General features: G+C 44.0%; 1 protein-coding gene across 1 annotated transcript; it reads left to right on the forward strand.

The window, feature by feature from the left end:
* ogdhl (oxoglutarate dehydrogenase L) lies at window positions 1–19,823 on the forward strand. Its single transcript, XM_061790316.1, is given in 28 exon segments — window positions 1–2,696; window positions 2,914–3,109; window positions 6,010–6,129; window positions 6,342–6,406; window positions 6,408–6,485; window positions 6,636–6,647; window positions 6,649–6,697; window positions 6,699–6,775; window positions 7,505–7,595; window positions 7,671–7,847; window positions 7,849–8,001; window positions 8,826–8,996; window positions 9,223–9,289; window positions 9,292–9,344; window positions 9,623–9,682; window positions 9,684–9,729; window positions 10,249–10,377; window positions 10,976–11,117; window positions 11,862–11,940; window positions 14,592–14,679; window positions 15,799–15,828; window positions 15,831–15,882; window positions 15,950–15,974; window positions 16,417–16,489; window positions 16,561–16,733; window positions 17,041–17,194; window positions 17,292–17,356; window positions 17,358–19,823. Coding segments are annotated over 28 exon segments (2,586 nt in total). The 5' UTR covers window positions 1–2,574; the 3' UTR covers window positions 17,397–19,823.
* Window positions 19,824–19,879: the final 56 nt, after the last annotated feature.

Genomic DNA, 19,879 nt, shown 5'->3' on the forward strand with positions numbered 1-19,879 from the left:
CTGATGGATTTCCGCGAGGCCGCGTGCGCCCACAGCTCTCAAGGCAAATGAAATTGGGCCTTCATACGTGCTTTATTAGATGAATTAGGCTCCCTAAGTACCGTCACGACTTGGAAATCCCTAAACGGCACGAAGTCTCGGCCTTCCTAAGTGGATTACACTCTCAACGAGACTTTGGCTATGTGGGACTCGGACCTTGTTGACTTTTTGACAATATGGATCAGCTTGTTTTGCGCTGTATTTATTTTGCCGGTCTCCTCCAAATTAAAGATTAACTCGTTCTCTGAGCTTTGACTCTTGCTGCAGTCAACAACAAGGATCCAAGTCAAAGGTCCACTGTTTTTTTTTGTTTTTGAAATCATGGGTCGTGATGGTAATGATCCTAAACAGGATTTGATTGAACACGGAGCCTGTAGCACGTTACCCAGCGGCGCAGGTCTTTGCAACCACGGAGACTATTAATAAAACGCCAGAAAACAAATGGCCCTCGCTCCGTCTTTGTCAGGCGGCAGAGTTGCCCCGACAAAATGGCATTTCAGTTGGTAATTGCCTGACCCTTCCTTCTGCAGGTCACGCGGGGAGCAATGGCAACGACGCATGCACACACATAATGAGTCTGCAGGTCGCAATTTTGTAGATGATGGGGCGTTAAGGAGGTTATTATAGTGTAACAACTTCTGCTGGTCAATATTATTGAGAATGAACAAAAAATAGCAAGACTTTGAATGTTTTGTCATCTATGATTCCACTGCTTTTATCGTTTTCGATTTTTGGTATCGTGACAACACTGGTAAGAGTAACCATCTTAAGAATTCCCTTAAACTGATGTTGCTGCGGACTCTCATGCACTTTTCCCTGTTTTTCCATTAGTTTTGTTGTGACTTTTCCCCACCCAGCTTGCAGCCAGCAGCTATGAATGATGAAAGTCGAAATGAGGAGCAGCATGTTTAAATTGGGCGGGGCCAATTATTGGATTGATTTTTAACCCCCCCCCTCCCAATCTGAAACCACTTGCCCAAATGACTTTTTTTTTTTTTTTTTTAGCTTCTACGAAAGGGTTGTTGTTCTGTAGCAGAAGCCCGTTTTGTGCCGCCTCTAAAAGATGTCCTTTGACGATGGGGGCACTAACACACAGCCACTGCCGGTCCCGAGCTGGGTTGCGTCAGGCATTCGGCATAAAAGGTGTGGCAAACGCATCATGGGGGTGGCGCGCTGTGGCGACCCCGGACAGGGAAAAGCCGAAGGTCACTTCTTCTCGTCGAGAGCACTAGAAACCTTTTTTTTGTGACCCGACATTTTCCTGTCTTGAGAGGAAATACCAGAAGCCCCTTTCACACAGTTTCTAGTACTGGGGTCACCGACTCCCAGCGTCATGTTTTTGTTTGATGAACGTTCTAGTTAGGATAAGGACTAACACAAATATGTAAGAAATCAACATTTGAAAGGATTCCAATTGTTACATTTAATGTTAAAGTCTCATTTTAGGCAACAAATGCTCTTTTTCCAGCCGTATTTAATGTTTGTCTGATTTCTTTTGTTGTCCGCGTCGTCCTTTTGCACTCGCTATACTGCATATACGTCATACACAGGCCAGCGGGCAAGATTATTGGGGGGGGGGGGGTGACGTCACACAGCGTGGCCTTCGCTGTCATGTGTTTGCTTTTCGACTCAAGTGCGTTGATGAACGACGTGAGTTTTGACCAACGCCGTTCCTGAAAAACAAGAGCTGGCCAACGTACTCGCTATAGGAGATGTAGCGATACTTCAAAGGTACCGAGCCTCAAATGTACTCGTGGCCGTTTGAGAGACATAATGTTGTGTTCTGTGACAATAAAAAGAGCCAAAGCTACTAAAAGAAAGAAAAACAAAATGTTTGTAGCTCTTCCGTTCTTCAGTAATCAGCAGTGGTGTTGGGGTTGCTTTCAGCCCCCCCAAAAAAACAGTGGCTTCTGATCAAAAAGTGGAAAAAAAAAAGCGTGGCGTTGACACTAATATTTGCTGCTTTTGTGACACCTCAAACTATAAAACAACCGAAACAAGACGAAAAAAGGGCTTTGATGGCAAAAGAGAAGACGATTAAGAAACGCAGCCATGAGCGATGCTGACTCACTGCATTTGTTTTATGGCGTTCCTCATTCACTTCATCAACTGTCCATCCATCCATCCATCCATCTTTCTTCACAAATTCTGCTACCGACTGCGACATATCCTCCGTTTGTGGCGTACATATTCTGTTGGGCCGCGAGGTGCCAAAGTGCGTCCAATTTCCGGCGTGTCGGCATTTCGCTCCCTCGCGACCGATGCGACGAGCTGGACTGCGCCGCCTCATCGCGATCTTCGACTCAAAAGCGGTGTCGATCCCGAACCCGAAGCGATGCAACGCTGCCCTCCACAGGCGTCTGTTAGTCGTTACGGTGCTTTTGCAAACCTGAATTTCACGGACTTTGAATCCATACGAAAAGAAAGGGGAAAAAAAGAAATCAAAAAGTACCAAAGCAAAACCAAACCAAATGAAAGCGTCAATTGTTTTCTCTTCCTCCCTCGGCCGTGAGTCAGTTTGGGGCGTCGGCGGGCATGCTGCGGGTCAAGGGACCCCGGCCAGGTGCAGGCCTCATCTCCGAGGCGGCGGCTCCGGCTATGTGGAGGACGTGTACTTTGCCTGGTTGGAGGATCATAACAATGTCCATAACAATGAGGTGAGCGCGTGCCCATCTTTGCATCGTAATAAGCTCATTTTGGGCGGAGATCGCATTTAGGCTCTCAACACGGGCCCAAGAAATTGTATTCCATTTTTAGGGCTCGTACATTCAATATGAAATGCCAAATGTACAGGAGTGCCTTGAGATACAAACGACCCCATTATTATTATTTTCAAGATCCAATTTTCCACAATATGCCCCCTCCTATTGGCAGCTGTGCTATTTCTGGCTCACGTTTCCCGCCCTTCTGGATCTGTGCTGCAGTCGTGGGATGCCTTCTTCCGGTGCGTCCGGCGAGGAGGCGCAGAGACGCCCCCCGCACCCCCCCGCACCCCCCCGCACCCCCGCCCTCGTCCGGAGCCGAGTCGCGTCGTCGCCTGGCTGTGCACACGCTCATCGGAGCCTACCAGGTCCCCCGCCGCACACACGCAATAAACTGTACAGGGTCTTCTCAGCGAATGAAATAACCCCTCATGATGAAAGAAAATAGCACATTTCCAACCGAAATAGATTTCAAAGCTGATTTCAACTCAAGTTCAACTCATCTTAAGCCTAATAGCATAATTGCACGTTATTTTTCACAATATCAATTACAAATCAAATGGAAAAATGTTTTCTTTGTAATCTGCTAAAGGTTGAATGAAGGCGACTGGACTCTTCTTGTTTGTTGAATTATATTTGTGTTTTCGAAAAGCTTAAGAAATGACTGGCAATCAAGCTTTGAGGCAAAGAAATCGTTTTATGTTGTTGTTGTTTTTACAACACCTATGTATGATACACTCTTTCTTTTGTGGCAACAGTAGAGCTTGTTTTTGTTTTTTTTTTTGTGCTAGGTCCAAATCTGCTTCGGTGTATTTTTATTGTCTTTCCTCCAAAAATGCACACAAACGAATTTGATTGTCATTCTTTACCGTGAAAAAAAGTCAAACCTTAAACCGAGATGAAACTTCAATTCAACGTTAAACCAAGATTTCACACATCTCATAAGAATTTGACGTGGATTGTTATTGGCCTAAGAAATGACAAATAGGAAGGTATGCTATTGCCAGCCTGACAGCATACTTGCCTCAGTCATTTTTGAACATTTTGGTAAAACAAGAAAAAAAAAAAGTCAACCAACGTGAAGAGTCCAGTTGCCTCGCTTCAAGCTTTGCGCATAACCGTGACCCGGATGACCGAGAATCTACCGGACCCCGCCCAAAAACTTGATTTCGCAAGCAAGCACTTTGGTATTTTTGTTGTTGCTAAAATGACAATCACGCTGTCAGGCCAACAATTTAACCATTGACGACTTTCCCGACGGACTTCCATTCACGCTAAGACGCAAACCAAAACGTAATGTGTGCGTTTTGGTATGAGCTTGTGTGTGCAAAGTGCATCCAAACTTGCCCAAAAGGAGGCTTCACTTGCGCGAAAAAGAATATCCGAGTTGTCTTGTCACTGCACTGGATGACGCAAACGAGCCACTCTGTGAGCAAACCAGATGCTCACGTTTCCCTTTCGCCCCGCTCATCAATCCTTTTGATCGGTCGGATCCGTTACGAATGCTCGTAACGCGCGGCTTCAACAAATGGAAGAAAACGCCACCGGAGCAGCTCGCTCAGTCGCATCGTGCGCAACAATATGATGGCAAACGGATTCGACATGATGTCTCTGTGCTGTTTCTCGATTCGCGGTCGTCACGTGGCCCAATTGGACCCTCTGGGCATCTTGGACGCTGACCTGGACTCATTTGTTCCCTCCGACCTCATTACCACCGTTGATAAATTAGGTGAGCAGCCAAACACGCTCGTCATTGTCACGTTAATCAGAGCGCATAAAATAAGACTTGATTGATTTCTCGCAGAGGAAAAGTACTTGTTAGAGCAGAATAACAGAAGGACACACAGACAATCGGTGCGTATTCGTTATCTTCTCTAAATATAAATAGCTTAACAAATGGTGTTGCGGTCATTAGAAATCTATTTGAACGCAAACGTCGCAACACATGCAGACAGAGCATCCGACAATACTCGCAGGAATATATCGTCTTTATCCCCCCCGAAATTTGCGGCGGTTCATCATCAAGTCTAGTGGTAGTATGTCGATGTCTGTATGTGTTATACTGCCCCCTGGTGGCCAAGGCGCGCACAGCAAAAGGAGCAGCACAATGCTCATTGAACGAATGAATTGCATTGACTCGACACAAACATTCGTAAATCACCGCAAATACAATCGCAACGAATGAGAATAGTGTCAAAAGCTTGATTTCATTCGGCAGTTCAATTCAAAAAGTGAAACTGATATGATAGATATGCACTACACAAGTTTATATACGATGAGAACTTGCAGAAAACCAAAACCCCAAATTCACCATCTAATTCAGCAGAAAGTCGATTGTTTACGTAACAATGGATTACATTTTTGGAAATGTATACATTCGGAAGGAATTTGCCCCCTGAATTGCATTTGCCAAGTGTTTAATGAATCTAGATAATGTGTGAGCGGCGAAATAAACGGACTTTTCTCCACCGATTCCGATGTATCGAGTTAGACCTGTGCGCCCAACAATGGACGTGGGTGCGGCTGCTGCTGTACGGGCGAGTCGCGGTTAGGTTCGATGCCGCAAGGGGCAACAACAAAAAACACAGCGCTCACGTGTTCGTGCCGTCGCGTAGCATTGCATTCTGTATTATATCGTCACAAGGCCGACACAGCTCACTCGTGAAACGTAATGAGTCCTTCACTTGCTCAGCACATGGATCTATTCTTGGCCCCTTTTCCTTTTTTCTCTTTGCCTTGTTGTTAATGTGATTTGCACCTGTCTCCTTTGATACGCCGAGTGAGCGTTGAGCTTGAACAGCTCTCTCAGGTGGCGATGCTCTTATTCAGCGCTCGGTGTAGCGAATACTGCAAATCCGGGAATGTGCAGTATTTACCTTCCGGAAAAGTGTAACTAATAGCCACGTATTTGGGTTGTTCATGTTCTGTGTGTTTGAAGTCGGAATTTAGTAGGAAGCGGAACCAAAAAAGTGAAGCATGGGATCATTTCGAGCCCTGCGACAAACAATGCACTTCGAAAAACAAAAAGAAAACTTCCAATTCGACACTACAAATCTCATTTTACCATTTATAAAAAAAACAATACTATTCTGCTCATTTGTAAGCTGTTACGGCATATTTACCTCTAATATTTATTGAAAACAATCAACAAAGTCATTATAATTCAGCAATGAATGAGTTTGATGAAGCAGGTACTTCGAGGTAGGCATAAATATTGTGTTTGAATCCTTTTGGATTCAAATGTTTGTTTGTTTGTTTGTTTTAACAGCAGGTTTTCTACGGTCTGCGTGAGTCGGACCCGGACCGGCGCTTCCGCTCGCCTCACACCACCTTCGTTGGCGGAGGAGAGACTACGCTTCCTCTCAGGGAGGTCATACGGCGACTTGAGGTGCCAACCCTTTTCCCCTTTTATATCCAGGCTCATTATATTGCAGATTTGTCAAGCCGTCTTTTTTTAAAGCACATTTTTTTCACGGGGCTTTACAGCGTCTCGTGTTTCCTCGCTATTCGTGGGGACTGAGCATTATTTGCTCATCAATCGTATCAGACAACATAGGATGGGATTCATTTTTGATTCTTTTCTCCCTTCTCCCAATCCAGGCTTCCGACTGCGGACACGTGGGGCTGGAATTCATGTTCGTCAACAACGTGGAGCAGTGCCAGTGGATTCGAGACGCCGGCGATCGTGCGGTTCACCAGTGCTGAGAAGAGAACGCCGCTGGCTCGACTGATCCGATCGACGCGGTCAGTGACGAAAAGAGGATCTCGATACATTCATGAATGCACAAGACGGCACAATATCAGATTATAGATCATACTAGAAATCACGCAGCCATTTTTGTCTGATGATAAATAAACTCAAAAGTCACTGTCAGCCCCGTTCTGACTTTGTAGGTTTGAGGACTTCCTGGTCGTCGGAGAAACGCTTTGGTCTGGAAGGCTGCGAAGTCCTTATCCCGGCCGGCTCTCAAGACCATCATTGACAGCGCCAGCGCTACCGGCATCGACAGCGCGATCACGGGGGTGCCGCATCGGTAACGCGCATTATTACGCCGTCGTCATCACACGACGACTGTACGGGCAAAATCACAGTTCATACCTTTGTTTTGTTTCAGTGTTTGCTTCACACGCAGTACGGCGAGGGGGGAAAAAAAGACGTTTGTAATGTGTACATAGGAGCAGAGTTACTAACTTCAAATGACACAGCAACAGTTGAAATGTTTTCGATTGAGAAAAGAGCATCACCATCGCATACAATAATTACATACTTAAATAGAATGTCAAGAACTAAATACATCATGATAAATCAGCGGGCATTGTGCTGCTCCTTCTGGTGTGTGCACCTTGGCCACCAGAGGGCAGTATAATAGGTGACAAACAAAGTCTATTTATTTGATGAACCACAGAAGAAGACTGTCTCAGCCAAACTGCAGTTGTTTTTCGCAGAGGATAAAGAATATATTCTCGTGAGTATTGTTGTATGCTCTGTGCGCCTGCAATGCTGTCGATTGCGTTCAAATATCATTTGTTTAAAGGTCTCTAATTACCGCAACCTCGAACCTAGTTTTGTTAGCCTGTGTAAGGTATTTTGCATTGTGTGTTAGCATGAAGCTAGCGGACCTTCATACGGTGAACTTAATGAGGTTTGGTTCAAGACACCGTTTGGAATCTCTTTATTTGACGTTGACTGAAGAAAGTCAACGTCAACCGGGAGCGGCTCGCGGTACCGCCGGATCGGTTGATGTGCTTCACGCTGCTTCCAGGGGTCGACTTAACGTCTCGGCCAATGTGATCCGGAAGGACTTGAACCGGATCTTCTGTCAGTTCGACCCCAAATTAGAGGCGGCGGATGAAGTGAGGACGCCTCGACCGAACTGGCGGCCCGACTCAAGATACCGCTACCTTAACCCCTCTGTTATTCCCCGCTAGGGTTCCGGGGATGGCAAATATCACCTCGGGATGTACCACGAAAGAATAAACCGGGGGACGGAGAAGAACATCACACTGTCCCTCGTGGCGAACCCCTCCCACTCGGAGGCGGTGGATCCGGTGGTCCGGGGCGAGGCCAAAGCCGAGCGGTTGTACAGGGGAGACTTGCATTCAAACTTGGAAAGACATTGGATTTCTCCAGGTGACGTCCATCTTGATGCACGGAGACGCTGCTTTCGCTGGCCAGGGTGTCGTCGATGAAACGCTCCACCTCAGTCAACTCCCCTCTTGCACCACACATGGTACCATCCGTGTGGTCGTCAACAATCAGGTAACGGGATGGCACTCCTCAATTCAACTTTCTTTGATGATCACCTTTTTGCTAACGGTCCCACCTTTATGACTTTATTACTAAAGTATCTATTTCATTTTGCTTGCGGTCTCACAGTTTTCCAATGAAAAGCACACACAGTGTACCGCCGCGTACTTGCGGCTTGGCATCGTATTATTTGCGGAAACCCCCGCTAGTAGCTTTTTTCCTTTTCTTTGTTTTCTCTCCTTCTTCTTCTTCCTGGCAATGACAAGGGAGCGTCAATTATTTTCACTATTTGGGATCATCCTTGGTCCGTATCCCCCGCGAATTTGATACTGTTCCTAATTTCAATTCATTTTGTCCACTTTTATGAATGCAAATTGATTGCGTACCAAAGTGAATTTCGAAATTGAAAAAAGTATTGAATTCTAAAACGACATTGATGCTTTGTAGCAATCAAATGTCATTCTCACTGTTCATGGAAAAGCGTGGACCTCAAAACTATGAATGAACTACAAATACAAATACAATCTCATGTTTGTGTCTCCAAATTGTTCTGATAATTGTATTTTTAAAAACGCGATTAGTAATAAAAAGATTTAGTTAGAAAAATGAAGATAAGTCCATTTTGTGAAAAGATATTTGAAATATGAACGCAAAAGCAGCTTAGTTAGCTTTTCATTCGACAGCCGTGATATAAGATTTTAGAATGCAACGTCAGGATTTTCAATCCAATACTTAGAATGTTTTCTCGATAAAATGAAATACAGAAAATGGTGCCCAAAGGACTTTTGATGACATGAATGTCAATTCAGCCGTCGGCGATTGTTTGTCGCTTGCAGATCGGCTTCACGACAGACCCCCGCGTGGCTCGCTCCTCCCCTCGCCCCGTCGACGCTCCCGTTTTCCACGTCGACGCCGACGCCCCCGAGGCCGTCATGTACGTGCGTCGCGTGGCCGCCGAGCGGAGGAACGCCATCCACGAGGATGTCGTCATTGACCTTGAGATGCGAGCGAGCCGGCTTACGAGTTTTTCGAAATATGGGCCGTTGAACCGAACGTCCGTTTGAAGTGCGCATGTTTTTGAGTTGCGAGCGTGGTCGAGGAACTCGTATGTTAAGGCACCACTTCAAACGCAACCTTTTTGAGGTTTATTATTGACATTTTTCTTGGGGGAGGGGGAAGGATGAAAGAGAGCAGCTAAATGGTTTCGAACGTCTCGGCACATGTTCACGGCAGGTGTGCTACAGGCGCTTGGGCCGCAATGAAATGGACGAGCCCTCGCTCACCCAGCCGCCGATGGACAAACACATCACGTGCTGAACAAGTACGAGGGAGCGGTGACGCTGCAGGAATTTCAGGTGCTTGCTCTTCATCTTGTATGTGTGTAAGGCTTTTGCGGGTGCATGTAAAGTAAGTTTGCGTATGTAAAGTAGTAGCCCGTGTGACTTTCTAAGCGGTGTCCATCATGGATGGAATTCAATCAGTCTCACACGTACGGTCGTACGTCTCGTTGTTTGTCCTCGCAACGTAACACGGCTGGGCAATCTACTGCCGCTGAAGCCTGGATTTTTCTCCTCTGGCTCGCTCTCATTCATCGCGAGGGAGAAATATTTGTTCTTCCATCGTACGGTCGCAGGAGGAAGTGGCCAAATACGACAAGCTATGCGAGGAGGCGTGCGCCAGCTCCGAGGACGAGAGGACGAGCGTCGCACATCCGACGCTGGCTGGACTCGCCCTGGCCAGGTACCAAACTTTTTTAAAAACACCTTTCCTCGATCAAAATGGGCTGCCCGGTGGGTCATCGTTTACTGTCAAACTAAACATCAAACAGAGAGAATTCCACATTGGCTGTTCTAAACAACTAAACGACTTAAGAATGCCTCCGCTCGCTTCATGTTAACACATACAGCGGAGCTATCTTAATGCTAACACATAAAACTAAGCATCCAAAGTCGCGGCGTTATAACCCTTTAAGCAACAGATATTTCAGCACAAACCTTGGAGCAAAACATGTAGACCGACAATTTGACAATGCTTGAGACATATATTCTTTTTCCTTTGTGAAAAATGACTCATATTTCAGCAGCCGACGGAGTCTGTAATGAAACATTTCTTTGTGTGCGTCTCTACGCCTGTATTATACTGAAGTATCTGCAATTGAGTAACTCAACAGCCCGAGCCAGTATTTGCGTAAATACGGTATTTTCTGTGATTCTTTGCTGCTGGGTGATCACGACTGATGGCCAGCCACCTTTTTTAAAGAATTTTTCACAGCAGAAGAAGAACCTAAGACCATGAGCTGCCCGCCCACAGGACCGGATGAGGAGGTCCTGCGGCATATCGGCCAGACCGCCAGCTCCGTGCCTTTGGAAGATTTTACCATCCGTCCCGGTGAGATTACCACCTGCACCCTCATCAATATACTTTTATTCCTTTTCATTTTATTTGCCCTTGCATGAACGTGACAAAGAGTCAAGTGGAAAATGAGAGGACTCGCTTGCAGCTGCTGTGGGCCACACCTCACGCCCAGATGCTCACGTTGAACTCCAACAGGCCAACCCAACTCCAGCTGCTGATGTCACTCATTAGGCCACACCCCTTAAGGGCACACATCCAACACACCAATATTACAGTCGGCACATCAATTGCACTTTTTTTTTTTCTTTGTCACACTGAGATTTGTTTCTAATCATCGTGTCACTTAAAACTGAGCTCATTAGAATATTGTTCCCCTTATTATTATTATGAATTTAGTTTTTGGATTGTATCGCATTGAATAGTGTACTTAATGTTTTGGCCTGTGCGAGTACTGTATAACACAAATACACATTTGATTTGCTTTAGAATTCCTTTCCAAGAAGTCCCAACACCAGCCAGACTTTTAGTGTCCACAATTGACAAGACCACCTGTCATTTTACAGTTTTTGCTTGCTCATCGATTTCTTTCCTTCTTTTTTTTTTTTTAAATCTCTCTGTGTGCGCCCGCAAGGTCTGTCTGGAATCCTGCGCGGCCGAGCCGACTTGGTGAGGAAGGGTCAGCTGGACTGGGCCTGGGGGGAGTACGCGGCTTCTCAAGGACGCCGTCCACGTGCGACGGGCAGCGGGCAAGACGTGGAAAGGGGCACGTTCGGGTGAGTCTGTGTCACGTTGGCAGCTTCGTGAGGTACTCTTGCGCAATATCGACGGCTGTAATAATAATTGTGACTTATTTTGTTCTGTTTTTATTTGTGGTTGTATCATACTAAGTTTTTGCGAGTTATCTCATTTGATTAAATGCCATTTTATTCATATTGTTATTAAAAAATAAATGATTTCTCATTATAGTTGACAGTGTAGAACTGCACTGCATCATACTGAATATATATTTTTATTTGTATTGTCTGATCTTGAGATTGTTTTTCATAATTTTAAAAATACATTTATATATAATATTTATATTGTATTATAATTTATATATATTTATATTTATTTTCAAACGGGTATGTATTTATTTTTGGGGTTTTAGTTCTCTGGGGTGTAGAACGGCACTCCATCATGTTGAGTTACATTTTTTATTAAATTTCTGTTACTATTATTTTAATTGGTTTTTAAAAATAAATAAATCAATATATATTACATTTTTATGCATTTCTGTATTTGTGGTTTTAGTTCACTGTTGTGGAAAACTGCACTTCAATTTACAAATATATTTAAAAAAATGTTAAAATAGGTATTCTAATTATTTTTTTTTATTAATTCAAAATGTTTTATTTATTTGAGTGGTTTTAATACGCTGTGGTTTTCGTTATGCTTTAATTTTTATTTTACATGATTTAATTTATAATAAAAATGTATTTTTTTTGTCTGTTTTATGACATTTTCTTTTAATATTTCAGAGGATCCCTCATTTGCGAGGTTCCAAATAATTACAAAGAGCTCGCCGCGGTGATTGAGTTGAGCGCAGAACATAACGATGTGAGGTCGTCGTCTGGCGTGCGCGGTGAGACGTCAGCCTGTTCTCCGGGGACCCGTGTAGCCTCTGCGGCGTTGTCATGCTGTCAAAAGGAACAAGTGACACGTGAACACAACCGGCTCGCGTCTTTTTTTTGGTTTTGTTTTGTTTCCCCCCCCCAGCGTGCTTGTCTTATGTGTCCCCTATCATTTCACTTCTTCCTCCTCGTGCGCCTCGTCACTCGCACATGAAGTAACTACGCTTCAGACGTGGCAAAAGGAATCGTCCCTCTGTGTCAAAACAGAAGTGCAAAGACGTACCGATGGAAGTGCTTTACTTCAGCAAAAGTAAACAAACACAGACTCTAAAATGTACTTCAGTACAAAAGAGGAAAGTCAAATGGAATTTGTACTGTCAGTGTTCCCTTGCTGCGAATAGCAAAGATCTGAGACCCCAGAAGGTTTAGAATTGCCCATTGATGCCACATGATGGCCGCAAAGCACTACCTTTGTCCAAATGAAACTCCTCAACTCACTTTAGCATGGTTCCTTCGCACCAAAATGCAAAAAGAGAGAAGAATAGTCCTACCCTTGTCTAAACGAAGCTCCTCAACTCACTGCAACATCGTTTGTTGGCACAAAGATGCCACATATTGGCAGCGTAGCCCGACTATTGTGGAAATGAATCTCATCAACTCACTTCAACATAGTTTCTTGGCACCAAGATGTGTTAAAGCACTACTTTTGTCTAAATGAAGCTCCTAACCTCACTTCGGTGTCACAAGATGCAGCACAGCTTTTGTGTAAGAACCTCAACTCAATTCTAATGTAGCTCCTTGGCACCAAGATGCCGCAAGATGCAGCAAAGCGCTACTTTTGTCTCAAAGAAAGTCCCGAATACGTTTGAGCTTCGCTTCTTCCCACTCCTTTTCGGACAAGCAGCGGGATATTTGTGTCGTGTAATTTACATATCTTAGATATATCTGCTGCATGTTTGAAATGAAATGTTGAACATTTAAAAAATACCTGAAAGGTTTCCTTCAATACAGTCCCGACAGATTTGTACTTTGCTACTTGCCACCATTGCCACACTCCAGCAGCCTTCTTGTTTTGTCTTCTTTGATTTCTTCACCTCGACGTTGTTACGTCGAAGTACGTCGGGCGCCGTTTGACAGCGCCTTCCTTTCCGGGCTGCCGTCGTCTCCTGTGCTTTGCATCCCGGCGCCCTCCTCCAACCTCCACTTTTCTTTTCCTCCTTCCGTCGATCACGTCGTCTTCTCACAGGAGCCGAGGAGCATATTGGCGCGTTCCGCTTGAGCGCGTGTATCGGCGGCGCGCCCAACTTGACGCGTTTGGGTGTGGGAATGCGTGCGCCCCCGTTTCCCCGCTAATGGGATCCCCGAAGACAGACGACATACGTTGGGGGTGTGTGCGTGTGTGAGTGTTCCAAGAAGGACGGACGGAAGATGATTAAATTGAGGTCCAGTACTGGCAGTACGGAAAAAGGAAACAAACAAACAAACAAAAAACGGACGTTATCACATAACTTTCTGGATGCGCGTGTGTGTGCAATTTCAGCCATTTAAATACGGTTGTACAAAGTTTACAACATTATCTACAGAGGGCAGGATACTAATGGTCAGTTTTGATTGACATTGTCAGACAGTCGTATCAATTGAACAATTTGCAGGTTTTTCCGCAGTGCGTGTACGACGTCGCTCCCTCATACTGAGAGCTGCCGCTAATATGTTGTCCCCATCGCAAAGCTTAATAAGGTTATCAAAATATATAAAACGCCACAGAAAAAAGAACATGCTGTAGTTTATATATGAAGTTGTTTGGATTGGGCCTTTTTAAATGCTAAATAGAGTTGTTTTCCTCTGAAATGTAGACATGCCAGTTATTGCCAGTGTTGTGCGCATACAAGTTCAAAGTTCATAGTTGGCTGTAACAGGGCTTCCTCTGACCAACCAATCAATTTAATTTGAAATCGGATTGATTGAGGAAACAGTTCTTTCGCTAATATAGTTGAAGTTACACGGGTCAACTGGCACAACTGATTCTGACCTCCCTGCCTGGGTACATTTGGTTGACATGGCAACACACAGAGACTGAAACCTGGTTGGATTAAAAAAGAAGAAGAATAATAATCAATCAATCAAACATGCACGTGCGAGAAGCAGTGCAGCCAAGAGAAATGCTGCTCAATAAAGAGAATAAATTCATCATTTGTTGTTTTAGTACGTTATGTTTATTTACAATGTCCCAACTTCATTGGAATTGGGCTTGTGTTATCTTGGAGAAGGACAAGTGCTCACTAACACAGACTTGGGTTTCTGAACAATATTTGAGAGAAATAAGCCTTTTGTATACATTCAAAAAGTATTGGAAAAATGGGAGCAAATAACAAATACATAACATAGTTTATTACAAAAAAATGTATTTGATATTCCAATAAATTGTTCTGACCTTTGTCCCAGAACAAATGAAATTCGTAAGTCAAGGTACCACTGTACAGTGGAACTGCGCAATTGTTGCATAGCAAACATCCGCACCCATTATAATTGTATTGAAATGATATTATATATATAATATCAGAAAGATATATAAAAACAGAAAGAAAAAAGAATCTGCAAACAGGTGAAACCGTGAGCAAGCGAGTGTGCACTGTATAGACATCATCACAGGGTCCAGAACATTCCTCAGCCCGACCTGAGCGCTTCCTGCCAATGAGCATAGATGACCCGGATCACTTCCCTGCAGGTCCACCTGAACGATTGAAATGTTCCCCAAATACTTTCATATGATACAGCAAAGGCAGCACGGTGGACTGGAGGTCAGCATGCCGGCCTCACAGTTCGGAGTCGGCCTCTGTGGATTTGGCTTGTTCTCGTCGTGCTTGCGTGGGTGTTCTTTGGCTTCTTCCCACATTCCAAAAACATGCACCTTCTCTTCGCTGACAACGCTAAATTGCTCCTAGTTGGGAATGTGAGTGTGAATGGCTGCTTGTCTATCTGCTGACCAGTCTAGGGTGTACCCCACCTCTCGCCCCAAAGCGGAGGACTGCAATTTGAACCCTGCTGCGGTGGCTTCCTGCTATGTCAGCAACGGTTTAAGTGATGATTGGCAATTTCTTTATGAAGGACCCCTGAGGGGCTACGGCTTCGGGATGGTGTCAGGCGCTTAGTCAGGTCCCGTGGGTCAGCTGGTGTGAGGGAGCATTTAAGGGGAGCTGAGCCAAATTCATCTCCAAATGGAATATTGATCAAACCGTTAGTTGGGGAGGGTTAGCATCCCCTGTGTGTGCGCAGCGTTCGGGTATGTGTGTCTCATCTCGTCTCTTCTCGCTTGGATGAAAATCTTTCACCTTTAATTCAAAAGTCTACATTTTTAAGTACATTTATCTCTCTGGTGGGTGTGTCCTCCTGGGGTTGGTGTGACATTTACATTGTTGTACGCAGATGATAAGTGAGTCTTTCTCGTTTGACATAGAGGGCTTCTTTCACGTCTCTTTCAAACTGGCGGTCCTCTCTGCCCAGAGTTTGGAAATTCTTCTCGTCAAAGGGACGATCCTTCTTGTTGAGAAAATGACCCGCTGACTATGGACCAAATGGGACTGCCCTCCTATGTTGTGCCATGCGTTTGTGTAGGGGTCGCTCAGTTTCTCCAATGCAAAAGTCTGGGATTTTATCCTCGGGGGGGGGGCGGGTGTTGCTGGGTTTGGAGTCCATCAGAACAATCCTTCTGAGTTTCTCTGACAAACCAGACAGCTTTGTGGATCACAATGACCAGGATGACCGAGAACCTATGTCGACATTTAGTCTCTTGTGTTTTGCCGCTAAACCTCACATTTTCTTTCCCCTAATTTTTCACACATGAAAGCGTTTGCCGGAGATTTGGAAGTGCGGCAGACCGGATTGTGGTCAACTGCTCCACGCCCGCTAACTACTGTCAGATCCTGCTGCCGTAAAGCACGACAAACTGTCCTCATGTTCCCAAACCAATTTGATTCCTTTTTTTTTGTGGGGGGCAGTGTGTCCTCGACTGACTGCTCAAAAGTATTTGAACAGCAGCTGTGAAGCGTAATCGTAATATTGTTTCATAACTGTGTTGATATTTGATATTGGTAAAGGGGTGTGTAGACTTTTTATCTCCTAATGAGGACATACGCTATCGAAAATGGGTGGACCTAACTTCAACCTAACTTCTGAGTGAAACTTAGATTTTTTTTTCTATGCACAGCTCCACTGTTTTCTTCAGCTCGAGTGAACGTCTTAAGTGATTCCCCTGTCGCCTGCAAATGTGACGCTCCGTTGAGCATGAGAAAACAAACTACCCCGAGCAAATTAGTGAGAATGCCAAAAGAGAATATTCCGATTTTTTTTTTGCCGTGAGAAGTCTCAATTCTGCTTTCGGTTGACTGAACATTTCGGCTTTGTCCCTGTGCTGATGTCACACGGTGGCAAAAAGTGAACAAAAGTTTGTTTTCTTGTTTCACAGCTGATTATATTCACTCCGAAATCTCTGCTGAGGCACCCCGACGCCAGGTCCAGTTTTGACGACCTCGCCATAGGTGGACTTCGACCCATTGGCTATGTTGTTTTGAGGTCGAAAAACTTCTTTAAATTCAAATTGTGTTTTTAGCTTCTACAGGCACTAAATTCAAGAGACTGATCCCAGACGAGGGCCCGTCCAGTCGAAGTCCAGACCGGGTCAGAAGGCTGATCTTCTGCTCCGGAAAAGTCTACTATGAATTGAGCAAAGAGAGGAAGCAGCAAAACTTGGAAAAAGACGTCGCCATCGTCAGACTGGAGCAGGTACGGTCCCACGTGGGGGAGCCTAATGGCCCGATCAGATATCAACATCGCCTCACAGCTGGCTCACAAAAACACTTAGCCATCCTGGAATTGGTCGGTCAGAGCAAAACTGACTGAAAAAAGAATCCTCGGAATCTCTGGTGCATACGATGGACTGGATGTAATGTTTTGTCATGTTATCCGGTCGATTTGGGTTTCCCGACTGCTATCGATGATACAGTGTGCGTTGTTTTGCGTTTTTGTGTGACGGTGGGTCCCGATTCCACTGTAAGAGCGTTGCATTTCTCGCTCACGTCTTCTTTTCCAGATCTCGCCATTGCCCTTCGACCCGGTGAGAGCGCAGGTGGAGAGACACAAGAGCGCCGAACTGGTCTGGTGTCAGGAGGAGCACAAGAACATGGGTCACGACGATTACGTGCGGCCCCGCTTCATCACCGTGGTGGCCGACAAGAGGCCCGTCTGCTCAGAGCCTCTCTTCCCTTGCTATCACGCTGATTCGATATGAATTGCTCACCGTCGTCCATTCGAGATCCTCCTCCTCCTCGATGTTCCCGTTCAGGTATGTGGGGCGGGACTCACATAAGTCCACTCACCTGAATGAGCTGAAAAGGTTCATGCGCGCGGGCCTTCGACCTGTGCGCCTTCCGGGGGAGGAAAGCTTGAACCGGACTGGAGGTGCAGGTTTTCTCTCCGGTTGTTTTGAAACCTTCATCAGGCAACTTAAGTCGTCTCTCGAAATGGACCTATCGCGCTTCACTATACAACTCCAGCCCATAGAAACCAAATATTCTCATGATTAGAACCTAAGAACACATTTTTCTCCCTCAAATCTTTGTCACTTTAATCATAAGTTGCTCGTAATAATAAGCACAGTGGACTCTCGGAATTCTGACGCAGTCTGTTCCAGGAGGAATTTAGAATTCATTCATTTTCCCGGTAAGAGGAAATCCTATCATTGCAACATCGTCCTCATTCTTGTGCTGTTACGTCTTTTTCTCTGAAATAATCCAATTTCATTCTGCTTCAATTTTTGAGTTTATTCTCACAACTTTAAAGATCTTGTAACATTATTACTTTTTGGGGTTATTCTTGTAACATTGTTTATTTATTTTGTATTTTTTGTCAAACTATTCTCCTTCCACTTTGAGTTTATTCCGGTGACATTAGGACCACTTTCTTGTAACAGCATTTATATTGTCTTTATTTATGTTATTCCCCCCCCCATAAAATGATGACTTTATTCTAGTTCCATTTTGAGTTTATTCGCTTAACAATCTGACTTAATTCTCCTATTTTTAGTTTATTCCTGTAACTTTAATCGTAAACAACTAATATTTGTTGTGCGTTTATTCTCGCGACTTTGTCCTCCTTCTCATTTTGTTGTTGTTGTAAAAGTCTGACTCGGTTCCAATTTGAGTTTCTTTTGGGAACATGACGACTTTTTTCTTGTTTCACGTTGACTTCTTTCTCGTAAAATTCCGTCTTTCTCGACAAATTGATTTTGACATTTTTCTTTTTTTTCTTATATCAGTGCAACCATTCTTGCAACATTACATTTGTTTTGTAACATTCCGACTTTATTCTCGTTCCACTTTTTGACATCTTCCCTCTAATTTATTGAGTTTACTCTCGTAACATTAAGACTTTTTTCATGTATTATTCCGACTTTATTCTCGTTCTCGTAACGTTGTTTTTGTAACATTCCGACTTTATTCTCCTTCCACTTTGACTTTTTTCTCATACTATATTAGTTTGTTCCTCTCGTAACATTCCGTCATTAGTCTCATTGTACTTTTAGTTTAATCTTGTAAAATTAAGACTTTTATCTTTCGACATTATGATTAAATTTGTCTCCTATTACTGCTTGATATTTGTTCAATTTCTTGTTTACTTTCATAACAGGACTTTTTCCTTGTCGCTCCAACTTTTATTTTCATGAAATCACAACTTTATTCTCACGACTTGATTTCTTTCTTTTTATTGTGGTTCAACTTTGGTTACTCTTGTACCATTAGGACTTTTTTTTCTCTCGTCACAGCTTTAGTCTCGTTCTGAGTTCATTTTTTCCAAACTTTATTCTTGCTCTCATAAATTGCATTAATTTTTGCAACATGGCGGCTTTATTCCCATTCCATTTTCAGTCTATTAATGTAATGATAGGACTTTATTCTTGTAAGATTACGACCTCATTCCCTGTTGCATTTGTTGTTGTTGTGTTGTTCTAACATCAGCTCGCCTAATTGTTAATACTCCTTTGTAGTCAAGCACCCTTCTCGACCAGTTGTTTATACAAAAAAAAAATGACTGTACGTCTTGTATTAGGTCATTAAAGTTCTCCTGACAGACGTCAGTAAGTGTGCGTACGTATGTGTGCTTCTGCTTTTGCCATGTGAGCTGTTCGCGAACGAATGCCTCTTTATTGTCACAGCTCGCTTCATTAGCACACATCAGCCAGCTGGCTTAAATACTCGTTTGCTTTATTATTATATTTTCTTGGGCTCATAAGACGCAAAAACACAACAAAGCCAGAGAGGCGTGAAGAACAATACTGACACTCGGCTCGTCTCATTTAGATCCTCATGTGTAAATAAACATATTGCAAATGCTCTATGAATACGTACGGTTCTGAAGCCCTTTAACACCTTCACTGCCATTGACGGCTTTAGAAGTCAAATATCCATGTTAACTGGGAAGGCTGACGGTGAATGAGTTAAGAGCAATTATGCTTCCGAACACAGAACCGTGGACCTCTGCTCTATTGTGGATTTTGTTTTTTTATAAACAGTATTCAGGAGGGTCCGAATTTAAGGTTGCTCACCTTCGTGTACTACCACGTTGTGCCACGACCTGCTAGGCCAAACTGTGGTCGACTGGAAGAGATGCAGTGTGATTGAAGGCTTTTTATGACCCTAACATCCATGTTAATTCCGTTAGGCCGTCCGGGGCGTTTCTCATGATATGTTAGGATTATGCTTCTGGATTTTTATGACATGGAATGACATGGTTTGGTTGAATATTTTGGTGTTTAAATGTACAATGTTTGATTCTCTTGTATCTTGTGTCAATTTTGCAATAAACTGCTACAAGGAGTGACAAATAAATCAGAATCAGAATCCTCTTTAGTTGCAAAGTATGTCTAAAAACAC

Source organism: Phyllopteryx taeniolatus, chromosome 11 (assembly GCF_024500385.1).
Source record: "Phyllopteryx taeniolatus isolate TA_2022b chromosome 11, UOR_Ptae_1.2, whole genome shotgun sequence".
NCBI classification, from domain to species: Eukaryota; Metazoa; Chordata; class Actinopteri; order Syngnathiformes; family Syngnathidae; genus Phyllopteryx; species Phyllopteryx taeniolatus.